The sequence below is a fragment of the Mercenaria mercenaria genome, chromosome 3, assembly GCF_021730395.1.
Source record: "Mercenaria mercenaria strain notata chromosome 3, MADL_Memer_1, whole genome shotgun sequence".
Taxonomy (NCBI): domain Eukaryota; kingdom Metazoa; phylum Mollusca; class Bivalvia; order Venerida; family Veneridae; genus Mercenaria; species Mercenaria mercenaria.
In genome coordinates, this window is record NC_069363.1 from 51131422 (window position 1) to 51155331 (window position 23910).

At 33.3% G+C, this 23910-nt stretch overlaps 2 protein-coding genes across 2 annotated transcripts in view; one reads left to right on the forward strand and one right to left on the reverse strand.

The window, feature by feature from the left end:
* Positions 1-1199: 1199 nt before the first annotated feature.
* Positions 1200-23910, reverse strand: part of LOC128555627 (transient receptor potential cation channel subfamily A member 1 homolog) — a 40505-nt gene continuing 17794 nt past the window's right edge. The window contains exons 2-11 of the mRNA XM_053538471.1: positions 11651-11913; positions 10606-10747; positions 10176-10343; positions 9737-9810; positions 6598-6780; positions 6100-6273; positions 5556-5711; positions 5182-5268; positions 4220-4505; positions 1200-3742 (exon numbers count right to left, since the gene is read on the reverse strand). Coding sequence (XP_053394446.1) covers positions 3554-3742; positions 4220-4505; positions 5182-5268; positions 5556-5711; positions 6100-6273; positions 6598-6780; positions 9737-9810; positions 10176-10343; positions 10606-10747; positions 11651-11688 — 1497 coding nt within the window. The 5' untranslated portion in view covers positions 11689-11913 and the 3' untranslated portion in view covers positions 1200-3553. The remainder of the gene's footprint in view (positions 3743-4219; positions 4506-5181; positions 5269-5555; positions 5712-6099; positions 6274-6597; positions 6781-9736; positions 9811-10175; positions 10344-10605; positions 10748-11650; positions 11914-23910) is intronic.
* LOC123523501 (uncharacterized) overlaps positions 17342-23910 on the forward strand; it is a 50197-nt gene continuing 43628 nt past the window's right edge. The window contains exons 1-3 of the mRNA XM_053538474.1: positions 17342-17567; positions 19597-19638; positions 20753-20791. Of these exons, the coding sequence (XP_053394449.1) occupies positions 17565-17567; positions 19597-19638; positions 20753-20791 (84 nt within the window). The 5' untranslated portion in view covers positions 17342-17564. The remainder of the gene's footprint in view (positions 17568-19596; positions 19639-20752; positions 20792-23910) is intronic.

Consider the following 23910-nt stretch of genomic DNA (forward strand, 5'->3'; position numbering starts at 1 on the left):
TCAAAACTAAATGTAAGGTGTGATCTTAAGATACCAACAGACTTGTGTAGGGCTGAAGGGGCATCAAGTGTATGTCTCCCTCAGAACTGGAAAGTGACTTAATTGCATCTTGTGACTTACAACCAGCCAAACAAAACAAACTGTTCAATTCTGCTCAAATATATATGTTTTTTGCCGATGTATTGTTTTGCTTCTTCTTTATGAAAAACAGAAGTATTTTAAACATTTCAAGCAGAGCTAATATAACCGAACTTGTTACGTAACATGTTTTGAAAAATATGTTTATAAAACAATTATGTGTTAGTATTTGCTTCTCTTTATTTCTACTTTATTAATAAAAGCGAGTAGCTTCCCTTTAACTAGCATCAATATCATTTACTTGTATGATCACATTTGGTTTATTATTCCTGTCATGCACCCCCTCCCCCTGTAAACGATTCCGCAATTATAGCATAATAATAAAATATACTGTTTCATACATTTATTGCATAGAGCAGGTTAATACCAGATAAAAATATATGCTAAGTTCCATTCAATATAGTAGAGTTACTTATTATCCAACACAATAACAAACATACAGAGTCTCTGTGGGAGGTCACTAGTAGTTCATTTATTGGCTATATACCAATAAAATTTTGTCTCCTCCGGACCATTTTGATATACTATCTAGATTCTAACTCAGTTATAGACCTCTTTTCACAGCTTATCCTAACATATGCTACGCAAAATCTAAAAGAAAACGGGATGTAGAATATTCTGCAATGAAATACAAGTCACTTTAGTCAGGTATGCTCATATTATTGCATTTCAGAGACCAGTCCACAGAATGAGCAACCTACTTTCATATTAAAGTTAACAACTCGAAAACTTTAGCATATAAGCACGACAAGGGTCTTCTTTTATGTAATATACATTTCTCCTGTTTTATTGACTGTAGAAGGGAAACATATTTTCGAGAATTACTGCTATTATGCTCAAAAGAAGAACTGTATCATTTATTTTCGTTAAATTTTACATTTATTTTACACGACAACATGCCGCTAGGATGTTTTGTACCTTTTAACAGTCATTGCATAATCAATAAAATCTGTGACAAGATTTGAAGCATAGCACGTAACTAAACAACATTATAGCAGACTATGTTTGAATAAGTCTGTTCATGAGAGGTAATGGAATTTGCAACACCCCTCACGCCCCATAGCACCGGCTTGGATTACAGTTTGTGATTGGCCACCAAGTCAGCATGTGTACACAAATACCATATAAATTTTACTGAAAGTCACTGACCTAAACTATAGACATTTATTACACATGTTGAATTAAATCACCATGCAGGCACCTTAATTTGCACTGTCAGGTGTTTGATCTTCTCGAGTTTCAGTTCTGTGAAATGTTTCCTCATTAAAATATATGATGACCGTCATAGCATTTAAGAAAACAAAGATAAAGAACACAAATAAGACAATGATACCCGTTTGAAATAAACGCAATAAAACGTTTAGTTTATAAAGCATTTACTTCATACTTCATTTACATATTCAACCCTATACTAGTATACAATAACATAAAATTACCAATTACGACATTGCCACTCAATAAAAAAGGAAAAGTTGTAAGTGAAAATATATGTGCATAAACTAATATAGGTAATAGAATACATGTTCAAGATATATATCGTATATCTTTTACCTTTTCCCTGCTAGATTTCTAACATGGTTAGACCATCATTTAATTTGGGCAATACTACTTATCATTCAAAGGCGTTTTCACTGATAATTTAGTGACTGAATAGCGAACACTGCAGACCATGTCCATGCAGGCTGGTGATCTCAAAGGCATAATCACTTGCCGACAGCAGGCTAAAGGGTAAACAGTTGAAATGTCATTTTAGTATTACTAAGCACCTTCAAAGCAAGAACATTTTTTTGTAAACTGTTTCATTAAGTGCGTAGTAAACTATTCCTTGGATACGGCCTGTTGGCAAAAGTGTTGCGTAGTCTGGGAAAGGAAAATCGTCAATATTCAGAAACCTGATATGATAACATTAACAGATTGGGACGACATAAAGTATCAAGGTAATCGTAGGCTCATACTAGGTAATTTAAGACTCATCTGGTAATTTCTTTCTTTCTGACAGATTCTATAACAATTTTCCTGAATACTAGAATTGTATATAGGTGCTAGATATCCACAATTAAAATGATATATTGCGCTGTAAAAATCGAGATACCAGCGTTCAAGGAAGAAGACACACTTGAAAAAATAGAAAAAATACAGTTTAAAATAATGAAAAATAAAAAAATACAGTAAAAATCTGTGTTTATTTAATTATTTTGCACTGAAATGTATCATCATATTACAGGAATAATGTTTAGATACCAGATAAATACTATAGTACCTCGGTTTTATGTGCACAATTTTGGAAATTTAAAGATATTTAAAATAAAGAAAATTGTTATAGACAAAAATAGTTCCCTTTGTGTGAAAATAAGATATATCAAACAGAACAAAAATAATCACATTTTGCAGCATCCATTTTTTTACATTGATGTTAAAACCTTATTACGTCCCTTTTACAAAATTATTCTTGAATTTTCAAACTGCATACATATTTCAAGGTTCGAATAAGTGCCAAATACACATCTCTCTACATATTATACAAATGGCTAAAACAAACTGTATCAATAGTAGATTTATTTTGTTTGAAGTTTTACTTGATTTTTACCCTATCGCTCTAGAAGCAAATAGAACTCCAGGGAGAGATAGACATGTTCGTCATGTACTAGAGCTCTATGACTTGGGAAGAAAATTAAACATACGGTCAATAATTCTTTCTAACTTTGTCCCTTTTGGATTTCCATCTGCCAGTTTTCTTTTCTGTAAACAGTTTGCACTACCATTCTAATTAGTGTGGGAAAGACGCTAAGCATATAAAGGAGTGCAATGCAATCTATTGGATATTCATTTAAACGCAGCTCGGGTACATGTAAATAGTACGTTATTTTGTTATTTGTAGAACCAATAAGGCATATTTGAGGTAAGTAATGCTTATGTCTATTTTCGTTACCATAATTAAAAGCAGCGTAAGGAAATATAGAATGCAATAAGTTTACTAGTTTGAAAGGCTTGAAATCAGCACTCTGATAAATCATTTATCTCGGAGTCAGAATTCGCATCCTTAATCTCTGCGCTTTGTATGTCCTTCATCCTACAGTCTAACGAATCCTTTATCCCAGTATCCTGTAACACAGAATCTGATAAATCATTTGACTCAGAGTCTGATATATAATTTATCTCAGGGACTGATACATCCTTTATCTCAGAGTCTGGTATATCCTTTATCTCAGAGTCTGGTATATCAATTATCTTAGCATCTGGCGTATCATTAATTTCAAAATCTAATAAATCCTTGGTCTCAGAGTCTGATACATAATTAATCTCAGAGTCAGATAAACCTGTTATCTCAGTGTCAGAAGTATACTTTATCTCCAACAGATCCTTTATCTCCCAGAAATGCATGTGTATTTTGTCATCTAGATCATTGAAATTCTTGTCAATTTTTTTTATCTAGTTGACGAAGTCTGGATTTCAAGGTCTGGGCTTTCAGATCAGTTTTTATTTGTAACCTTCGTAGTTCGTGTATTCTTTCATCCATGTCTTCCAACAGGGTCGTGTACGATTGGTGCTGATGTTTAAGGTCAATGTTTTCAAACACTGACTTGTAATATTTCTTTCTGTTTCCCTGTTAACAGAAAAATGAAATAATAAAATTAAAAAAAGAGGTCCTTTCATATATAAAGTAAAGTTTTATTTATTTGGAAAACAAAGCAAAATACGTGAATGTACATCTGGTCAGCATTATGTGGTAAAATATCTAGCACAGATATCAATATAAAATACTGGTAATTGTAAATACCTGTGCAGAAAAGTCAAACACGAACTAAACAAAACAAAAAGACGTAAGTCTAAGACGCTCAAACAGGCTGATGCGACACATAACTTACACCCCCTCCCCTTACATCGCTTCCAAATCTTACATTGAAGATGAAATAGAGGAATTCCACACTGTTTTTGAAACACTTTTACATCTTGTACAGTAATGTTCATTGTATATACACCAGGAACTGTCGGGTATCTTGTTATTTTTCACTGATTCACTTTTACTGATTTCTCTTGTTTCCATACTGATACCGAGCTTGTATGGTTAATTAATACATACCACCGAGATAGGTCTCCAGTTAACAGGATCACACTTAATGCATCCACATAGCGACAGCAGCCACACAGTGCATCTACACTGAGACAGAGTGTCTATAATATAGGACAGCATTTGCCACTCATTTCTCTCTAAACGTGTTAAGATCGCGACTCTGTTTGCTCTTACAGATTTGACTGCATCCCCTTGTATCTCGCTGTAGGTGTCACTTAACTGAGCTATCAATATATTCAGTAGAACAACGATCGTCATTGATAGGAATACCAGCATAACAATTATACCAGCTGTTCTGAAATATAAATACACGAACTGTCAGATATACCAGCTGGCCTAAGATATTTAAACACAGAATATCAGTTATGTCAGCTGTCCTGAAATATTTATACAGCATTTTTGACATATTTATACGCACATGAATTTTTTATGTTATACCAGCCCCCAAAAATATTTGTAGACGACAAACTAGAAGGTATTAAACTGTTTCGATTTTTTTTATACACAAACTATCAGTTACACCATCTGTCCTTAAATATTTATACGCAAAGTAGCCGTTATTCAGGTGTTCCGATTTTTTTTAGAAACAAACTATATTTAGATAATGAGAAAAACGATCGTTAAACATGGCAAATGCACCTGTAGTCCTAACATAATAATACACAATCCTTTCATTCTTTGAAAATATCAGTAGTATTACTGTTGACAGTTTGGAAATATGTTAAATTTCTACGTAGAAAGGTTGATTTAATCATGAGGTCGACAGCAGAAATGTTTGGGACAATGACTATTCTTTGTAGATGTAAATAGGTTATTTAGCACAACGATCACACCCTCCCTCCCCCTAGCCTGCTCCGGGCGCATAATTCACGGGAAAAATATTCACTTGAAAAATAAAGTGACTTGCTTTTCGGATAACTGTTATTTGAAACCCTATTTTCTGTCATCATATATAACATAAGGAACTTTACCCGTAACCATCGGATCCAGTATATTCAACAATCGGTTGCGCTTCAATCATGGTTCTCAAACCAACAAACAAAATCCCAAATATTGTGCTGAAAGAGAAGATGATATATGTTATTCTTTATATAGGTCATTAAGGTAAGAGATACGTTAGTTAAAAGAAATAAAGAAATTTAAGACGCATAAAAGAGGGAACTCTCAAAACTACACCTGCAACATATTTTATCTAACATTCCTCCCTTTGGTTGAAGAAAGTGAGACATGACATAAAAAGTTGAACAAGTTCCGGTGGGTTGGGGGCGGGTGCCGAGTCCAATTGCGGGGAAATGTTTACATTATATGCATGTTTGTAAAAATGCTTCTTCTGTTTTGCCCATACCTGGTTTCTTCGTGTGTATTCAAGCTTCCTTCTCCTTTCAGCACTAGCAGAAATACACCACTGAAGGCAACGTTAACAACAATAAACAACAGACTGAACGGTACAAAATTCCGAATCAAGATCTGCCGCAACGACTCTGCATACGCACCAGTTTGGCTGTAATGAATTTAAATCTTCAATGTTGAAACTCGTTAGCTATCAGTATGTTATTATCTTCATCTATTAAACAATCAACATGTTGTAATTGGAAGTATAAGCATATAAGTGTGAAGCTTTCTGCATTATTAGGTGATCTTATTAATTTTGAAATATTTGTGTTGAACACAGCAATCAAACGAATGAAATAAAGGTATAATAAATGTCAACGTTACCATGACTTTAATAAATGAAAAAGTTACATCGTATCTGGTACTCAAACGATTTCACAGTCAAAATTAAACAGAACAAATAGCTCAGCCTGATTAAATGACGTTGAAGAATGACTTGAAGACAAATGATATTCCACAAGTAACTGAACAAGTGTTAAAAAGGTAATAAATTTCACGTGGATACTGCCGCATACTTGAATATTCTTAGGACCCACAACACATAAGTAACAGCTAGAACAAACCAGTGGGCGTTTTCGGTGGTGAATCGCAATATTAGAACAAGAAATATGATGCTTGAAGATAGTAACTCAATCCAGTTGTTAAATTGCTTCCAGTAGTCAAGCATGTGCCTGTTAACAATATATTCAAAATGCAATTAGCAAATCTGAAGCAAACGTAACGAAATCACTTTAAAGATTTTCGCAAAAACATCAAAATACATTATTTCATCACGAGCAGGCACCATGGTAGAACCATCAACCATCCGTAAGCCAGCTGGATGGCTTCCTCACACGAAGAGAGGCTCAAGCCACTTTGTTGAGGGGCAAATCATTTAAAATCAGCGTCCACGGAGGCTCTTATGTTTCATTCTATTTTTTTTATATATTTATTTTCACTTGTTTACTTTCCTACTGCGTTGCTGGCATATCAATCATTCTGTTTCATTTTCTTACCGTTTAATCTGCCATATTTCAGTAACAAGTCTGTAAAATGAAAGAATGCAGAGAGTTATCTCGAAAAATGCCCTTGCACGTTGAAGACTTGTATCATATCTGCGTACATTGTCGGCCATTACAGCAGTTACAACAGAAAAGGTAAGGGAAAACAAGCTCAATAAATACAACAAGAAATTCAGCCTGAAATGGAAAAACAATTAATAAAGTTAAGTTGATGAAAGGAAATGTAGCAAGTCTCTTATGGTTATATCTACTAGCTAGTTACTGACGAAAGATTTTTAGTTGTCGCGTTGACGTTTGTGAGTCGTTTATGTTGCACACTGTTTATTTTTGAAAAGACTTAAAGTCGAAACTAGTGAGACTGTGTTATTTTTGTTGTTTTGTTAACTTATTTTAATGAAACAGTCGGAATATTAATACTGATTTAAAGACAAATGTATAATTTAAATTGGCCATAGCGAACTACACACATAAACAGCATATTGTCGTTCAGTTGGATGTGTTAGGCATGTGATTGCATAAATTGTTAAAGTCAATAGGAAAAGACTTTCCTTGAAAAAAGGATTTTATTATCAAAAACGTAATAAATCATATCTGATGATTCAAATTAATATCATGCAAAAATAACTAAGGTGAGACAGATTTTAGTTATAATTAGAGTCAAAGAAAAATAATTTTAATTAACAAGCAACGTAATTTGCATTTCACTTACAACGTTCACGGTTAAAATTTCTGGTCACAAAATTCAGTTCTTAAAATTTTCAGTTTATGTCTCATTTAAAAAAAAATCGGATAAAGCGAATATGTCTGTAACACATTTTTTATACAACTAACGCGTTTACATGTCCAGATATTAAATTTACATTCAAATAACATAGGTTATAGCTAACTTATCAGAATTTATATTATCAATAAGTGTATAATTTAAAATTTGACATGAGAATATGAGGTTTAAATAGCATGTGTAGGTATACATGTTTCCCATATTTATAACATTTATCAGTGAAATTTGAAAATAGCAAAATATTTTAATCTTTAGTGCGTGAAATAGAATTTACTTTTTTGGTTAATATCACAACCAGCATTTCCTAATTCGTAACATTTTATAAATATTTCATAGAATTGGGCCCATTTTAAAATCAGTCAGCATAGATAACGTATGATTGTAATATAACATTTGTTAAAAATATAAGAAATTTACAATGGTTGAAGGTGCGGATTGAAATATTTGTCTCAACGGTAAATGTTCGGAGGTAACAAGGACCTGACGAGTTACTGCAAAACAGTTACTCGAAAGCCGGATATATCTATCCAAAAATACAACCAGTGATAGACGTTTGTATTCGGTTTGCTTGTTGTTTTTTTTTTGTTGTTTTTTTTTTTTTGTTTTTGTTTTTTTGCATACTGTAGTTTTTGTTAAATATTTGAAGAGTAAAGTCAAACTTTTGCTTTTATTTTAAACACTAGTTGTTTTTTTCGGTATGCCAGACTAATCACAGAATGAACACTGTTGGGAGCTATAATCGCCATACAAGCAATAATTGTGTTGGTGTGACGTTAGACCAAACAAATATTAAAACAATACATGAAAAATCATGGAAAATGAACGAATATAAATGCATCAATGCATATTCAGTCAGTTCGGGAAATAAATCTGATATCTATACATTGTTCGCTGTGCGTTCATAACAATACCCATGAAACGAAACGTTGCGTTTAAGGTCGCTTTAACTGCAGTTTATTGTATTTTAAACCGCGCCCCAAAAGCGGGGCAATATACGCCGAAAGGTCTTGTAAAATTTAAACAATTTTCTTTGGTGTCTCTGTTTGAACGGGATGTAATGTGGCGGTGGATAGGGGTAGGGGGAGGTGGAGTATTAACTCACAAACTACTAAAGGTGAATTGCTGTTTGAGTCGGGGGATGTGCACGCATGTGTGTTGTGGGGGATTAATGTTGATTGCTGCACTCCTCAAATCACTTCATCACCACCCACCTTTATTCCAAGATTAAAATCAATACCTTGAATAGTTATGAAGTTATGCTCAAGACACAAAATACGAAGGACAGATTTGAACTCTTTTATGTCCTTGATCTTTGATATACCGACCAAGTTCATGCGCTCTGTGTATAGTTTTATTGCTACATACCATGTCAAAGTCTAAGTCAATACCTTGACACAAAATATATCGGACAGATTTGACCTTGCTGTAATCATGCTCTTTGACCTAAAAACATCACGCGCTTATATAGCTCTACAAAGACACAAAATTTAAATTTTGTTTCGGCGGGGTGGTGGAGACGCAGGGAGGAGGGGGAAGTTGGGAAGATAAGTATTGTGGATTTCTTCTCTCCTTAGATCATCTCATCACTACCGACCTGTATTCCAAGTGTGAAGTCAATATCAGGAATAGTTTTGAAGTTACAAAGGACAGATCTGAACTCAATTTGTAACCATGACCTTTGATCCACAAACCAAAGTTCATATGCTATGCACATCATCTCATCGCTACCTACCTGACCTATATGCCAAGTTTGAAGACGATACCTTGAATGGGTTTCGAGTTATGCTCTGGACACAAGATACGACAGACAGATTTGACTTTGCTGTGACCTTGACCTTTGACCTAAATACCTGATTCATCCACTCTGCATGATTGAAGTCAATACCTCGAGTGGTTATAAAGGTACGCTCCGGACGCGAAATATGAAGGACAAATTGGACATTTTAGCTCCATTTTTTATATTGACCTTTGACCTAACGACCTGATTCATAACTCTGCACATTGTCTTTTCACCACCTAGGTGTATGCCAAGTGTAAAGTCAATACCTTCAATAGATATTACGTTATACGAAAAACGAAAGTCAAATTTGACTTTTGAGCTACATTTGCGACCTTTACGTTTGGCCAACCAACCTGGTTCATTTGCTCTACGTATCGCCATATACCAATGTCAAAACTTTAAAGTCAATACATTGAATACCTTCAATAGTAATCCAGTTATGCTCCGGACACGAAATACGACGGACGGACAGACGCATAATATGCATAAATATGTTCGTTTTTATCAGAGCGGACGTATAAAAATCAAATATCATAGCATGAATTTTTGCAATATTTAAACTAATATCTTACGCAAATCGTCTTCTGCCCCACGTATTCCATTTATGATCTATCAACATTCCAATCACAGGATGGTTTGTAACCTCCTACATTTAGAACAATGGTCTCAGTATCAAATCAGAAGGATTCAAAAGGCTACAATATGTGACAATTTAAAACATATTTAGAACCTGTTATGTAATAACAATTAAAGACAAAGGCTGTTTGTAATACTTTAGCCAATCTGTTACATGATTATATTAGATATCAAGATGAGATCTATATTTGTACAGCATTTTTTGGTATTTTGCATCAATTATTAAAAAATGAAAATCAAGGTCAAAATAAGGAAAAAGCATTTACTATACACTTAACATATTCCCCCGAAATGTATTTTCACAAAAATGTATGTTTCAAATAATAATATTTAAGACGCATATTGATACTATATATTTGTTTAACTCTAATTTACCTTTTGTGCATTAATAAGATTGTGAAAAACGGTATGAAAGTGGTCGTTGAATCCTTCGTCTGGTGGTTCTAACCCTTTGTCATCTTCCTCAAGCAACTTTATATAAACTGTGGCAAGTCCACTGTCATCTACATCTTTTAAGCTGTCAAACACGGCTTGTATTGTTTTCTTAAAGTTAAATGATAAACTTTTGATTATAAGTAATATTTAACAAGTTATAATGAAAGAAGTAGGCAGATGTTTGCATTTGGGTGTATTTTACATAAAACGTATAATTATGTAGATTATGAGACCACTGATAAAAAATGATCAAAGAAATGAATGCTTTAACATACTGCACATTGCACATTAAGATGAATTTATATAAATATGTGTTGTGAACATTATGTCTGTATGGTTTTGTTTTTCATGTTCAAAGGGAAGAACTTACTACAAACGTGGCGTCACTGCTAATCAAGTAATTCAGAGATAACACGTCAACTGTTTCGTCGGGTAGTGTGTTAGATTTTCGGCCCTGTTTGCATTCCTTGAACGCAGTGTTTTCAGCATCGGTAAGAAACAATTCTCTTACACTTTAAAAGAAAGAAAAAAGGAACATATTATAGTTGAATATGCTATTTTAGATATGTTATATTACATGAAGACTTTCTGTGATGAGCAGACTTTGTAAAGAGGTATGATACTTAGTCTAGTAACTTTCTGTTATTAAATTCCATCTAATGTTAAAGCATATTCTGTTTGATTGAAATTTGGATCCAGTTTGCTTCTATTTTTAATCTGAACAGACGAGTTCAAAATGCCTATATAGCTTAGCATTTATAAGGACAGAGTCCATCTGCCCACGGATAAAGCTGATGAAACTACCATTCACCTAAGGAACTGGGACATAAAAATCGAAAAAGCGTGTATAACGCAGTATGGCATTGCATAACCTCGTATGAAACATTCTCCGGCACCATTTTACCATTAAATTAATTAGTACTATATGTTTAGCTCAAAAGTTAATCAAGACTTTAAGCTAATAGGACCATTTTCCAGGATGGAAAAGCCGCAGTTATATGCGATAGTAAGTAATGGTTAGCATAGTACCCTTCTTCTTTAGCCGTCATTTTTCGAGTTGAATACTATTTATACTGCAATTAACACAACATAACTGAGATATTTGTAGCAGTTTGACCAAAATATTTCGAGAGTATATTGGTTTCTTACGAGCAGAGAACAGATGGTGCCAGGTGAGTCTCAAGTCGGGCCTTCCGGAAATTTATACTGTTAAATCATCTTTTATGATTTATACACACAGTTATTGCTTATGCATGCAATTTTCTGTGAACATCTAGAATATAAATATGTTTCACAAACATTTGAATACTGAAAGTTTACTTATATTTAAAACTTCAGATACTGACAGCTGCATTTTTCTTACGTAAAAATTATAAGTGATATACAATAATTCATCAACTTTACATAACACTTACTCAGCTGGGACAATGTGTCTGATAAGGAGAGCTCCCATATCGTCATAACCTTTTTCAATTGCCACATGCAGAGCTAATTGTTTACTCTCGTTACAAGCTGGAGTTAATGGATCGAATCCACTCTCTAGGAGCTTCTCGGCTACGGGTAAGAAGTTACGTTCCGCTGCCAAATGCAGTGAACTATACCCCCTTACATCATGGGCAAGTTTGGCGCACGTAGGATCCTTCTGGTTATGAACGTACGAATTGATTACATCTAGTACCTGAAATATGCATATATTTGCATTTATTTATTCGATTTTCTTCAAATATAACATTGTAACACTTTATAAAAAAGAGGGAATTTACAGAGTTGTCATGCATAGGAATGCACAGACTATGAGTCGTACAGTTCAGAACGCTAAGTAATGATAAATGGATATTATACTGAACTTACCCTTTTTTCGGTTTTCTTGAATGTTTTTGCTATCTGTTCTTTACGGTTCTCTGCCTCGTTACAACCTCCACCCCTTTTCTGACATGGCAAAATTCGTAATTTTGACTTTATTGTAACAGACATCATTCAACAGAATTGAACACTAATTGATCGCAAATAACGTCAGAGTTGTCAAGCTAATGTGTTGAAGTCAAATACGTTTTTTAAAAGGCAGCTACAAAATCGCACCTCTTACACCATTTTCAAGTGTAGTTTTGATGACGTTGTTCAGTAATATGACGTCATCTATTTGCTTGAAGTTCTGTAGCGTCTGTAAAAGAAATAAAAGTAAAACTGGTTATATGATTTGCAAAATTGTTAAGTAAACGTAAAAAATGTTGAAAGGTTTATTTCATTTCCAAACCTAGTCATCTCTGAAATTTAGAAATTGATAAAACAGTTGGCTTAAACAAGAAGTATGAGTAACCCTACTGGTACTGATGATAAACCCGGAGAGATGATAAAGTCGGCCACCTTGAAATATTCGATTGCATGCGGTCATTTATAAAAATGAACACACCATCTAATAGTTTCCACTTACCACAGCAATTGGTGTAAACAAAAACAAAATTGGTAAATATTCTGTATAATAAATAAATAAACTTATATTTATGTGTATAAAAAATATTTATCCAAAATTACCGGGGAAGAGGGTGTTTTTTTGCGCATGCTCACTGTCGAAACATGAAGGCCTGACATTGGGTCACTTTTCATTACTTGATCAGGAATGACTGTTGCAGTTTTTTTTGGGAAAGTTTCAATATAATAATACGAAGAAAATTTTGTAAATGACAAAGTGGTCGAATTTATCAACAGTCAACGTTCATACAGTCCCCATTTTACAAACCCCTTTCAGGGCCTCACTTCGTGTGAGTTTGCTTATTAAATAAAAATTTGAATTATGTAAAGTTTTCAGCAAATGTTAAGCTTTATTTTGATACCAAACATTGATTTCAATTTGCAAAAATAAAAAAGTTACAGGTAAAAACCCTCATTTTCTGTTCGGGTTTATCATTAGTACCAGTATATTAAGGCGGTTGTTATAACAGCGTCAAGATCAAGTTTGAAACTATTGTAGTTTTCGCATAACAAAGACCATAGTTTAATACGTTTGTTAAACACTGTTTGTCAATATCGTAAAAGAGCTAACGTCTTAAACGATTGAATGATAATATTATGCAGCCTAACTTGATTTTGAAATACAATCGAGCCACATTCTATTTACATGTAATCACAAAAATAAAGAAACTTACCAAGAGTCTTCTAGCACAATGCAGTATACTTTCCCATTACATTGAGACATTTTCTGAGAAAAGGATGCATCATTTAAAATCAAGTAACACATGAAATCACAAATTAAAGAAAAAGCACTATAGCAGAAATTTATTTATATCTTAATGATTTAGCCATAATGACCTTCCAAAATACCATATAAAATTGTTTATATCCGCTTTTATCGCGTACTTTTAGTTATTTACCTACATTCGAATATATTACCCATGACTGCAAGAGTTTATACCTCATCGCAGATTACTAAAGCGTGCAATTCGTTGAAGTTATTTATTCAGACTGTGAATGTGAACCAATTTCCAGCTAGTCATATTTTTGCTTGATGAAACTATTTTATCAACAAACATAAATCACACATGTGACTGATATCAGAAATATTTGACTCGTCAGTGTGAAAATATATAAACAGGATATTTACAGTCTAGTGGAAATGTTTAAAAATACGAAAATATGCAAGATTCCGTTACTATTTCGTACACTATCTTCAGCTGATTATAAAAATATCAATATTCCGCATTGATTTTTTTATAATTGTTTTATACGGATTTTCATTTATTATTATATCAAACTCTTGGTTAATGTATTCTGTACGTTTGAAACACCGGAAGTGATGGTGTAACGTCATTTATCCATAAAATATAGAATAAAGTATGGATCCGGCATAGGAAACGAAATCATTTTATGAATTAACGGCAACCAAATGTAAATCTATTAAAACGGCAACGTTGATATTTTTCTTAAGATAGGATATGATATGTTCAAAGTTTCCAAATAATTTCTCAACATAGGCGTCAAATGTGCAAAAACAAGTAACATTTTACTCTAAATAGCTCGGCGACCCGTCCGTGTATACTGTTCGTCTCTTACAATTTTTTAGTATCGCCAAAATGCACGATTGGTTTTACTGGGAGATATAGCAAATAAAACCTATAAGAAGGTGCTTTGGGAGGGGTGCACGACATTTCGTCGAAACATGTTTAGTCGAACAGACAAATGGACGAAAAGACATTATGCCTAATGGAAACTATGCAGAATGCGACAATTAGTCGATAAAATTAACAGACCACGACACTTGGTCGAAAATAAATTATTATCATTGATAATTACACAAATTAAACGATCAGTAAACGCCTAAAGGTGTTGCTTGTTGTTGATTCCCTAAAGTCCCTTTGATTAGAAAGAATATTAGACGAATTATGTTCACAAACGAGAAATCATAATACGGCCTACCGACAACAATAATATATCTTGCTTCAAATCAGTTTTTATACCTGTTTTGATTTCAGACTTAAAGAAAGCAAACGATCAGATCACGAGAATTGTGAAGGACTACGGAAAGAGGCCAGTCTTGGATTTTCTGAAGGGAATACAGAACGCAAACTTGTAGTAGACTGTTTTGACTGACTTGTTGTGTAACACCCCTCACGCTTTAATGGAATTATATTATATTAAAATTTAAAGGTCTTTATAATCTAAAAGAACAGGAAAATATATCAACACTGAATTAGTCTTCAGCAGTTTCAAATCACACAGTTTAGCCTTCATCTATATATAACCAAATTTATCACATATTTGACGTCGATTTTACACTAGTGTAACAAAGCTTAGACGTCGGCGTCGTTTATAGTATAGGAGCCGTTGGTTGAATTGATTAGTTTATAATAGTAAAACAAGTAGACTGTGTGATGTTTTTGCAGGAAAAGCTGACATGTGATAAAAAGAATATTACAGTTTGTGACTTTCCACACTGAATCAATTAAACTCGCTGAATAAAATTGATAAACTGCTCGACAGTGCCTCGCAATTTTGTTATTATATTTAACTCGTTTAATAAATGCAATATGAAAAGACACTTATGTATTATCCTCTAAGTATGCATCTTAATTTTAACTTCACATAAACTGGCACCATTCGTTTAAGTTCTACCGTTTTCCACCCATATATTTCTTCTCAAGTCGTTGTTAGTTACATGCCATTTCAAATTACTACAACTAACTTGCATTACACATCACTGTTGAATGTAAATATGTGTGTCTACTAAATTAAAAAAAATTATATTGGGAAATTTATCCTTGATAAAATACATTCACTTAACTCTTATAGCTCTGCATGCAGCTACCAATCTTACTTGAAAAAGGGAGTCGTGTTTTTATACTTACAAATAAACATGTGTAACATGACCTAATTTATGATAATCTTTATATTATAACTTAAATAATTCACGGGACACCTCAAAGATAATGAAATATAATAAAGTAGACTCGTTACCCAAGTTCTGTATAATTATAATGTAGACATTTTTGAGTTATAAATCATATAAAAAGTTGAAGGATTACTTACTTACTTACTTACATTCCCATGTAGAGACTGTAAAATCAACGGCCACGTTTGAAGTCACACTTGTCGATGTGTGTTGCTGCTTATCTAGTCACGTGTTGTACTTTTACAACTTAATTAGGGTGTCAGTCAGAGTCAGTAAAAATATAACAAGCTTTATCCAAGTTGTGCAGGTTTTAAAAGTTAACAAGGAATATAGTTTGACTGGTTAAATTCCAGCTGCATTAATATCCCCAATGTTTAAAAATATGATCATGTGTAACAGTATGCTTTTCTACTGAAAACATTCCTACGCTTTGACACCCAGGGATCTCCGATTTCTCCACCCCGTCCTGCTCAAATGACTACATGATCACATGATTACATTTTAATCTTGTATAGCATACTTCATTTCAGCAAATACAAGGATAAACTCAAGGTTAGATTATGGCTGAATGGTTATGCGGTAAACAAAGGCTTTGACATATTTAATCTCCCTCTTTTATTTCTTTACAGCAATGCACACTTTCTCATATAACAAATCTATTAGTGGTTATTTCATGTGTCCGTTAATTTAGCTTTTGAATTAACTGTTAATGGTCATGGTATTATTTCATCTGCATGGTAAAACGGAGCGGTTTTCCGTAAAGTACTTAAGTGAGTTAGCTGTTAAGGTAGTTTTCAAGCAATCAAGGTAGTTCATTGAACTTCAATGTTTTCTTACAGCCATGTAAGGTAGTCCATGGAACTTTATTTTCTTCAGACAGTGGTGGTAACTCGCTAACTTAAAACTTTACGGGAAGGCAATGTAGTTCGCGAAATCTAAACACGTTTTGCCGAAACTCAAGGTAATTTGTGGAATTCAAATATCTAGATGCGAAATAAATAAAACTTTCAACCGTTAAGGTTATTCAGTAAAATTTCTGCAAAACCGTAAATAGAATTCACGGAACTTAATTCACAGAACTTTAATATTTTTCACAAGACGTGGCGGTAGTCTGCGGGATTCAGATACCTTTAACAAGCCGACAAGGTAGGTCAGGAAGGTAGGAACTAAAACACATTTTACAAGAAATTACAGTAGTTCACAAAACTTAAATACCTTTAAGTAGGTGTATTTAATGACATTGTCGAAGGTTAAGTGTTTCGTGCAAGCGGTTAAGATAGGTGAAGTCTCTTACATACATGTATTTCTGACATAAAGGACTACAATACGTACCCAGTATGTATCAGCCAGTGATTGTGCACTTGCAGTACATTCAATTATAAAATAAATTAAATTAAATGCATTTGATTACAAGTTTTTAACAACCTGTGATTATTACTATATTCATTAAATTATTGACAATGCCATAAAGGTAGTTTTCTTTGTCAAAATACAGATGCGTAGGATCTTTGCTATGTAAACCAGGGTGGTTACCTGTCCAAGTATGTGAACCATGGATTGTAAACATACGTGAAAGAATGCATGTTATCTTGTTCATATAATGTTGGTCTAGAGTTGCAATGTCATATTAAAGCTTCTAAAAGGTAATATTTTACAAAACAAATTTATGTGAATGAAATGGAGCGAGTACACGGCTTACGGGGAGATGAATATAGAAAACAGGTATAAGTACATATAAGTAAGTGATTATTTTAAGCCCGTATCTTTGTATGTTAAAATTGAAGAAGCACTCTAGTAACAGTAGCTTAGAAACCTAGGTGGCTTATATCTCTATCAATTTTTCTAACATAAAGTTTATTTCCCCATATTTAAACAGAAGTCACTGTGGACAAATAGTGACCAGGCGAAAGTTGACAAAAAGGACAAAAGGACTAAAGGCATTAATCATGGTAAGTGATTTATATGTAAATGGTTATCAAATTAAAGAATGCAAGCGGTATGTATTTTCTTGTTATTAGTTTGAAATATTGGAGTATGACATTTTGCTTGTTATTATATCGTTTACTCTGGGAAGAGATGCATAGTTTGTAAATATAAAATAGATAGTTCGCACGTGCGAATTATTGACATTTATATAGCGTTAAATACCAGAATACAAAGCAACATCACAGATAAACAATTTATGGTGTAAAAGATCATATTTCCTTTAATAAAACTTTCATAATTATAATTATCCAGATTTAAAAATATACCACTATATATACTTAAGAATATCAAAAGTTTCAAAATGTATGAAAATATTTATCCCATAAATCAGTATCATGCAAGTTAATATTTCATCAGTATGATATAAATTACAGCTTAATTCCTGTATGACATCACCTTTCGCCTGTTTTGAGGGGAGCTTTGCTTTCATATCGAATTTTACAGATTACAAGAGTTATCATCAAAACCACTTTCCGGTACTTACTAGAATTAGTTCTTGACAATGAAGTGCTTTCAAATTTTGACATAAATATTGATGCATACCTCTCTTCAGAACTAGATAATTAAATTCTTTTAGTTGCATTTCAAAACCACCATATGTTGCAAGTGTTTCATGAGAATTTGCAATGCATTTAGGTCACTAGTTCTATCGAAAGCATGGTGAATGGTAAACCCTGCTAAAACAACATTAACACTGATAATTCGAGCTAGAATTTAGCCGAAACTGAGTTTATGATGCAAGGAAATTTTAAAGGGGGGGGGGGGGGGGGGGGGGGGGGGGGCGGAATTAGTGGTTAACGTTGTCAACATAAAACTAAAATCCACGTAAGGCGGTGATGTATAAAAAATAAACTGTTTTTGACATTTGAAATTCACCTACATTCATTGTAGATTAGTGTACTTTTAATGATGTGACCATGACTTGTTACTATCTTTACCTACTCATTGCGCTGTATGGGCTTTTTTCTGTTTTATGATTTGTGAAATCGTTTTATACTTATAATGTTTCAGTGATTACCGATAGTATTTAAACCACGTCACGACTGATATATTCAGAGTGTTTATATAAAAAAATGTATGAGTAGCGTCGTGTCTTTTTATCATTGCATTTTGTCAAAGGGTAAAATTTCAATTTTAATTATATACTTGGGACTTGAGAGTTCATTATTTTATGAGTAATTACCGGGGACGTTGACCTTTTCAAAGTTCTTATGACATTATTTCCCACCCCCACCCCCTACCAACTGTGCTTTTCTGTCAACCTCGTTCCGTCCGTCCGCACTTTCGTGTATGGTGATAACTCGGTTATCCACCAAGTGATTTTACTATAACTGGACATAAATGTCTCTCATAATGAGATAGCGTGTGATGCGATACATCCAGACCGTAGCTCAAAGGTCAAAGTCACACTCGGATGTCAAATATCGACAGGATCTTTTCTTGTTTGGTAACCCAACCACCCATTAAGGGATTTGGATATTTCTTGGCACAAATTTTCCCCATAATGAAATTATGTATCATGCGCAACTTTCAGATCCCTAAATCTAGGTTATACTTGGAAGTCAAACGTTAACGTGGTATTAATAGTGTCTGTTTCGTGTCCAGTCCATATCTGTGCCACCCATTCAGGGATTTAGATGTCAAATAAAAATATGTTTTTCCTATGAGGCCTATAACCATCAATCAAGGGATTTTAATATTACTACAAATGCCAATCCATATAGAAACAACATGGCATGCACTATTCGAAAAAAATAAATTTATAGATAGAAATGAAGGAAGATTCTTTAGCTAAGATAAGCAGACATTTGCAATTATACTCTTTATGCAATTGAAGCATCAAAGCATGCACAAATATAATTTATGACAAGATACATCAAAATTTAATTGAAAGTTGAAACAATAGAGTATACTCATTTTTCGCTGTCATGGATATGTAATAAACTGGTTGATAAATAAAAATGTATGTAACTGTATGTTTACTTTTTTTAGGCAACAAGACAACAGCATGAACGGCGGTTGGGAGAAGACGAAGTAAGATTTATGTTTTTACTTCATAGGTCATCTGCTCAGAGAATCATTGTCAGCTCCTACTGCGATCGCCTTTTCGTCCAATGCATAACCGCTCTTTCCTCTGGCAACGTTTTTATGCAATTTATACTCCACAAATGTAGACGAAACTTTGTATAAAAGATCCTAAGATTGGTATATTGTTTATATATAGAGAGAATATTTGTTGTTGCAGTGTAAGATCAAAATAATTTTCGCCGAGCGAACAACATATGCAGTAAAAATCATGATGTTTACATTCGATCTTACATGTAAAACAAACAAACAAAGTTTCTTCTTTGATGAATTCTAATGGTTTAACCAAATCATATCCATTTTACTAGTGCAACGTCACGTACATTGCGTCATAATGTAATACTGTAGTGACGTCACGAAATCTGTGTTGAAAATTTGTTTTTATTGTTATGCCCCCCCCCCACACCCCTTCGGAGAAGGAGGGGGAGGGGTATATTGTTTTGCTGATGCCTGTCAGTCTGTCTGTCAGTCGGTCGGTCCGTTAACCAATCAGTTTCAGGATGATAACTCAAGAACGCTTAGGCTTAGGATCATGAAAATAGATAGGGAGGTTGATCAAGATCAGCAGATGACCCCTATTGATTTTGAGGTCAGTACGTCAAAGGTCATAGTCACATTAACTCAGAACAGTCGAACATTTTTTTGCCAAATAACTAGAGAGTTTTGTTCCTTATGCAGTTACTGAATGCGTCAAGGGGACATGTCGTGTTCTACGAGTTCTTGTTATGTTTGTCCTGAAATTGATTTTAGAGATTAGTCTGAAATTATAAATGAATATAAACAGGTTTGCAAAGATTAAGTTTGCATTATAACGACATGGAGAAAGAATATGAGGTTTAAATACAATGTTACTCGTTTGACATCTGAAAATTTGATGTTGATTTTTTTTATCCTGACTGTAAAATGTCCACTTGATACCAAGTTCTAGTAGTTGATCTGTTTCAGAAGGCTAATTATCAATTACATTGTAAAAAAACGAATAAACGACAACCAAAAAAATATCTTTTTGTTCTTGTAAGTTAACAGCTATGCTATATCAGTTCTTGAATATTTTAATTTGCAGAGAATTAGACGCCAAAACAGCAGTAGCGAGGAAGAGAAGGTTAGTATTTGAAACAAAATATTGGAATGTTTTCATTCATGTTAAAAGCAACTGTTCAATAAGTGTTTATTATAATACCTTTCTGAAGATCAGTCAAACTTCTTTCACGATATATTTTATAGAATTGTAATCAACACTTTAATATTTTAGTAAACAACATTCCTACTGTAACAGAATTGTAGGATGATCTTAAAACTGTTCACTACAAAATAGTTTTAGTTAACCAGTGGTGGTTTTTCCACTGACCGTTCCAAGGCGGTGCCCAACTGTGTTCCTTTATTTGTTCGTTTTATCCTAGTGTGTTTGCTTTGTGTGAGAGTGTGTGTTAGTGTGTTTGTTTGCGGGAGTGTGTGTGTGTGTGTGCGTGTGTTGGTTGTGTACGCGTCCGCGTGCTGGGTTAACGTTTGGGGAGGCTGAGGTTTTGGAACGTGGCTTTCCCTGTCGGATATTTATCCTTTTTATGTCTTGACAGGTACAATTCAAATCCCGCTTCTTTACTGTTAAGGGGATAATATATTCTGGATTCCATTTTTTGCTATAACGGAACACTGCTATAATGGCACGACGGCTCCCAGGAACCACTTTAGCCATTATACGATCGGGAAACTGTCCCGTGTTCAGTCTCTAGAGGACTGTCGCAATCTTTAAATAGCGTCTTTGTTACTTTATGTAGTTAGCTACGTAATAAGTCTTTTCAAATACTGAACATGCAGTAAAATTCAATGCACCGTCTGAACTAAGACAATGACGGATGCTACTCTAAGTCTTATGTTATGTATTATACGTTACAATTATAGTAATCTAAACAAATTGTTGGTATAGGGTAATTTCGAGAATGCAGCAAAACGATCGCGTTTTTGTGTTAGTACGAAATACACTGTATATTGTAAATTTATTTGTTTTTGCCCTCGTTACATTTATATTTACTTATGTATATCCTTTGCGTATATTTTGATATTGCACATATATCTTGGTTTAAGGAGGCTGTGTTTATGGGGTGTGCCTTTTCATATTGTATCTTTGTCTCTGTTAAATAAATAAACGAGAAAGTACTTGAGGTGTGGGTCACTTGAAAGGAAGGTGTCATTATCGAACTCAGCTTTTGTTTTCTAACAAGAAGGAGACCTGTGAGTGAAGCAAATATTCTTCAGGCTTTCTTCACATTCATGTTAGATAAATTAGTTTATCAAACAAAACATATATATCATGTACATATTGACTCAAACCGAATCTGCTATTATTTTGTTTGGTTGTGTTCTCTGCTTGCAAATTATATTCTAAAATATTTATTCAGTTTGATCAAATTAATAGCGATATAATTATTTCAATTTTGAAATCGATTATCATTGATATCGCGGAGATGATAAATATCGGAGGACAAAGCACTAGAATGATGCATCATGACCATGATGACGTCATGTGACATTATTTTTAAAACGCATTTTTATCAAATTGAATATTTCCTTTTGCAGAGAAGAAAAAGAAACGAAGATCCAAGAGTGAAAGATATAGAGGTAACACATGCACATTTAAATAGTTGTAAATTATGTCAGAAGTTTGTATCTTTTGTAAATGGCAAAAATAACTAAAAGGAAAAGCTAATCATTGATAATATGGCAAATAAAACATATGGAAAGACAAATTGGTCTTGGAAGTATGATAGTGATATTTGGTATTTTCCTGTTACTTTCACAACCTTTTGAAATGTAGACTTCCAATTCTTATAAATCTCTACAAAGCAACCTTTCTGTCTGGTTTATTGTGGTTATAAGATCAATACAAAAACACAAACCGAAGCATATAATCAGACAAAATAATATTAAAAAGTCTGAAACTGTTGATATACCACAATAAAAATGCTCGGATCTTGCCAATCTGTCTTCATAGCATGATGGTGCGTAATCAGATGATGACCTTTAATACTCTATTTGTCCTTAGATAAAAAGTAAACATCAAAGCATACTTGAGACTGCAAGTTATATAACAAAACTGCTCAAAAAAATTAGTTGGGGCAAATGCTTTTCACTAACAGCTCTTGTTTAAGATTTAACATGCGCGACATTTTACATGCGACATAAAACACAGTCATAATAAATGAAGGTATATGTGCATAATGTAGCACAAATACTGTTGAGAATGAAATCTGCGATTTAAGAAATCTTCTAAAACAGTCGAAAACTTACTACAGACATAGAATGAGTAGAATTCAATTTTCCCTCTGAAAATCTGATTAAAAACAAGCCTACTCTTAGCAGAAGCATCACAATTAAGATAAATATAAAATCAGTGCTACTGTTTTGTAACGCAGTATATACTAGTATTTTGACGCTTGTTTAATGGAATTGCTGATTGTAGAATATGTAACTAGTATTTGAATTTGATATAAAGGTATTAATTTGCTGCAAACTATGAAACTGTTCTTTTTGTTTGATAACAGCATATAGATAATGATTTTATACGATATTTATTTGTAGACATTGCAGAAGTATGAAGTATCTTTTAGTGACAATAAGCCTCGGCTTTATAGATTTGCATTGGATTGTCTATACCTTGTATTTAATTTATATTTAAGACAATGTTATTTGCATATACATGTATGTAATATTGTGTGAACATGTAACTTGTCACTATAATAAAATATTAATGATAACATTTTTATGTATATATCCAAAATGTATTGTTGCTGAACAATATGGATAATATAGCGAGAACAATGTTTGAAGGAAATGCCTTTTTGGTATTACATAAAACACGAACAGACACTTTCTGTGTTTACTGAGATAACTGAATTTAATCATCTTTACTACAAATGATCCATCACCCTGTAACATATAACAGTATTGTGTTTTAATTGTCGTAGATTTACCGTTACATTTTGTTTTTAGAAAGAATCCTATTTACAGGTATATGTTTGCACGGCCGAAATATGTTTAGGATGATTCTTTTTGTGTATATCATTTTTGCTATTATCAGAAATTATATATAAAGTGTTGTTTTGTGTTTTTTTCCCCAGAGAATTAAACATCTCAACTTAGACGGAAGAAGGGCGGAAGAGGAAGTATGTTTGTAAACTTGTTTGAATTAAATGATATAAACGCATTTTTCGTTTTTACATTTAA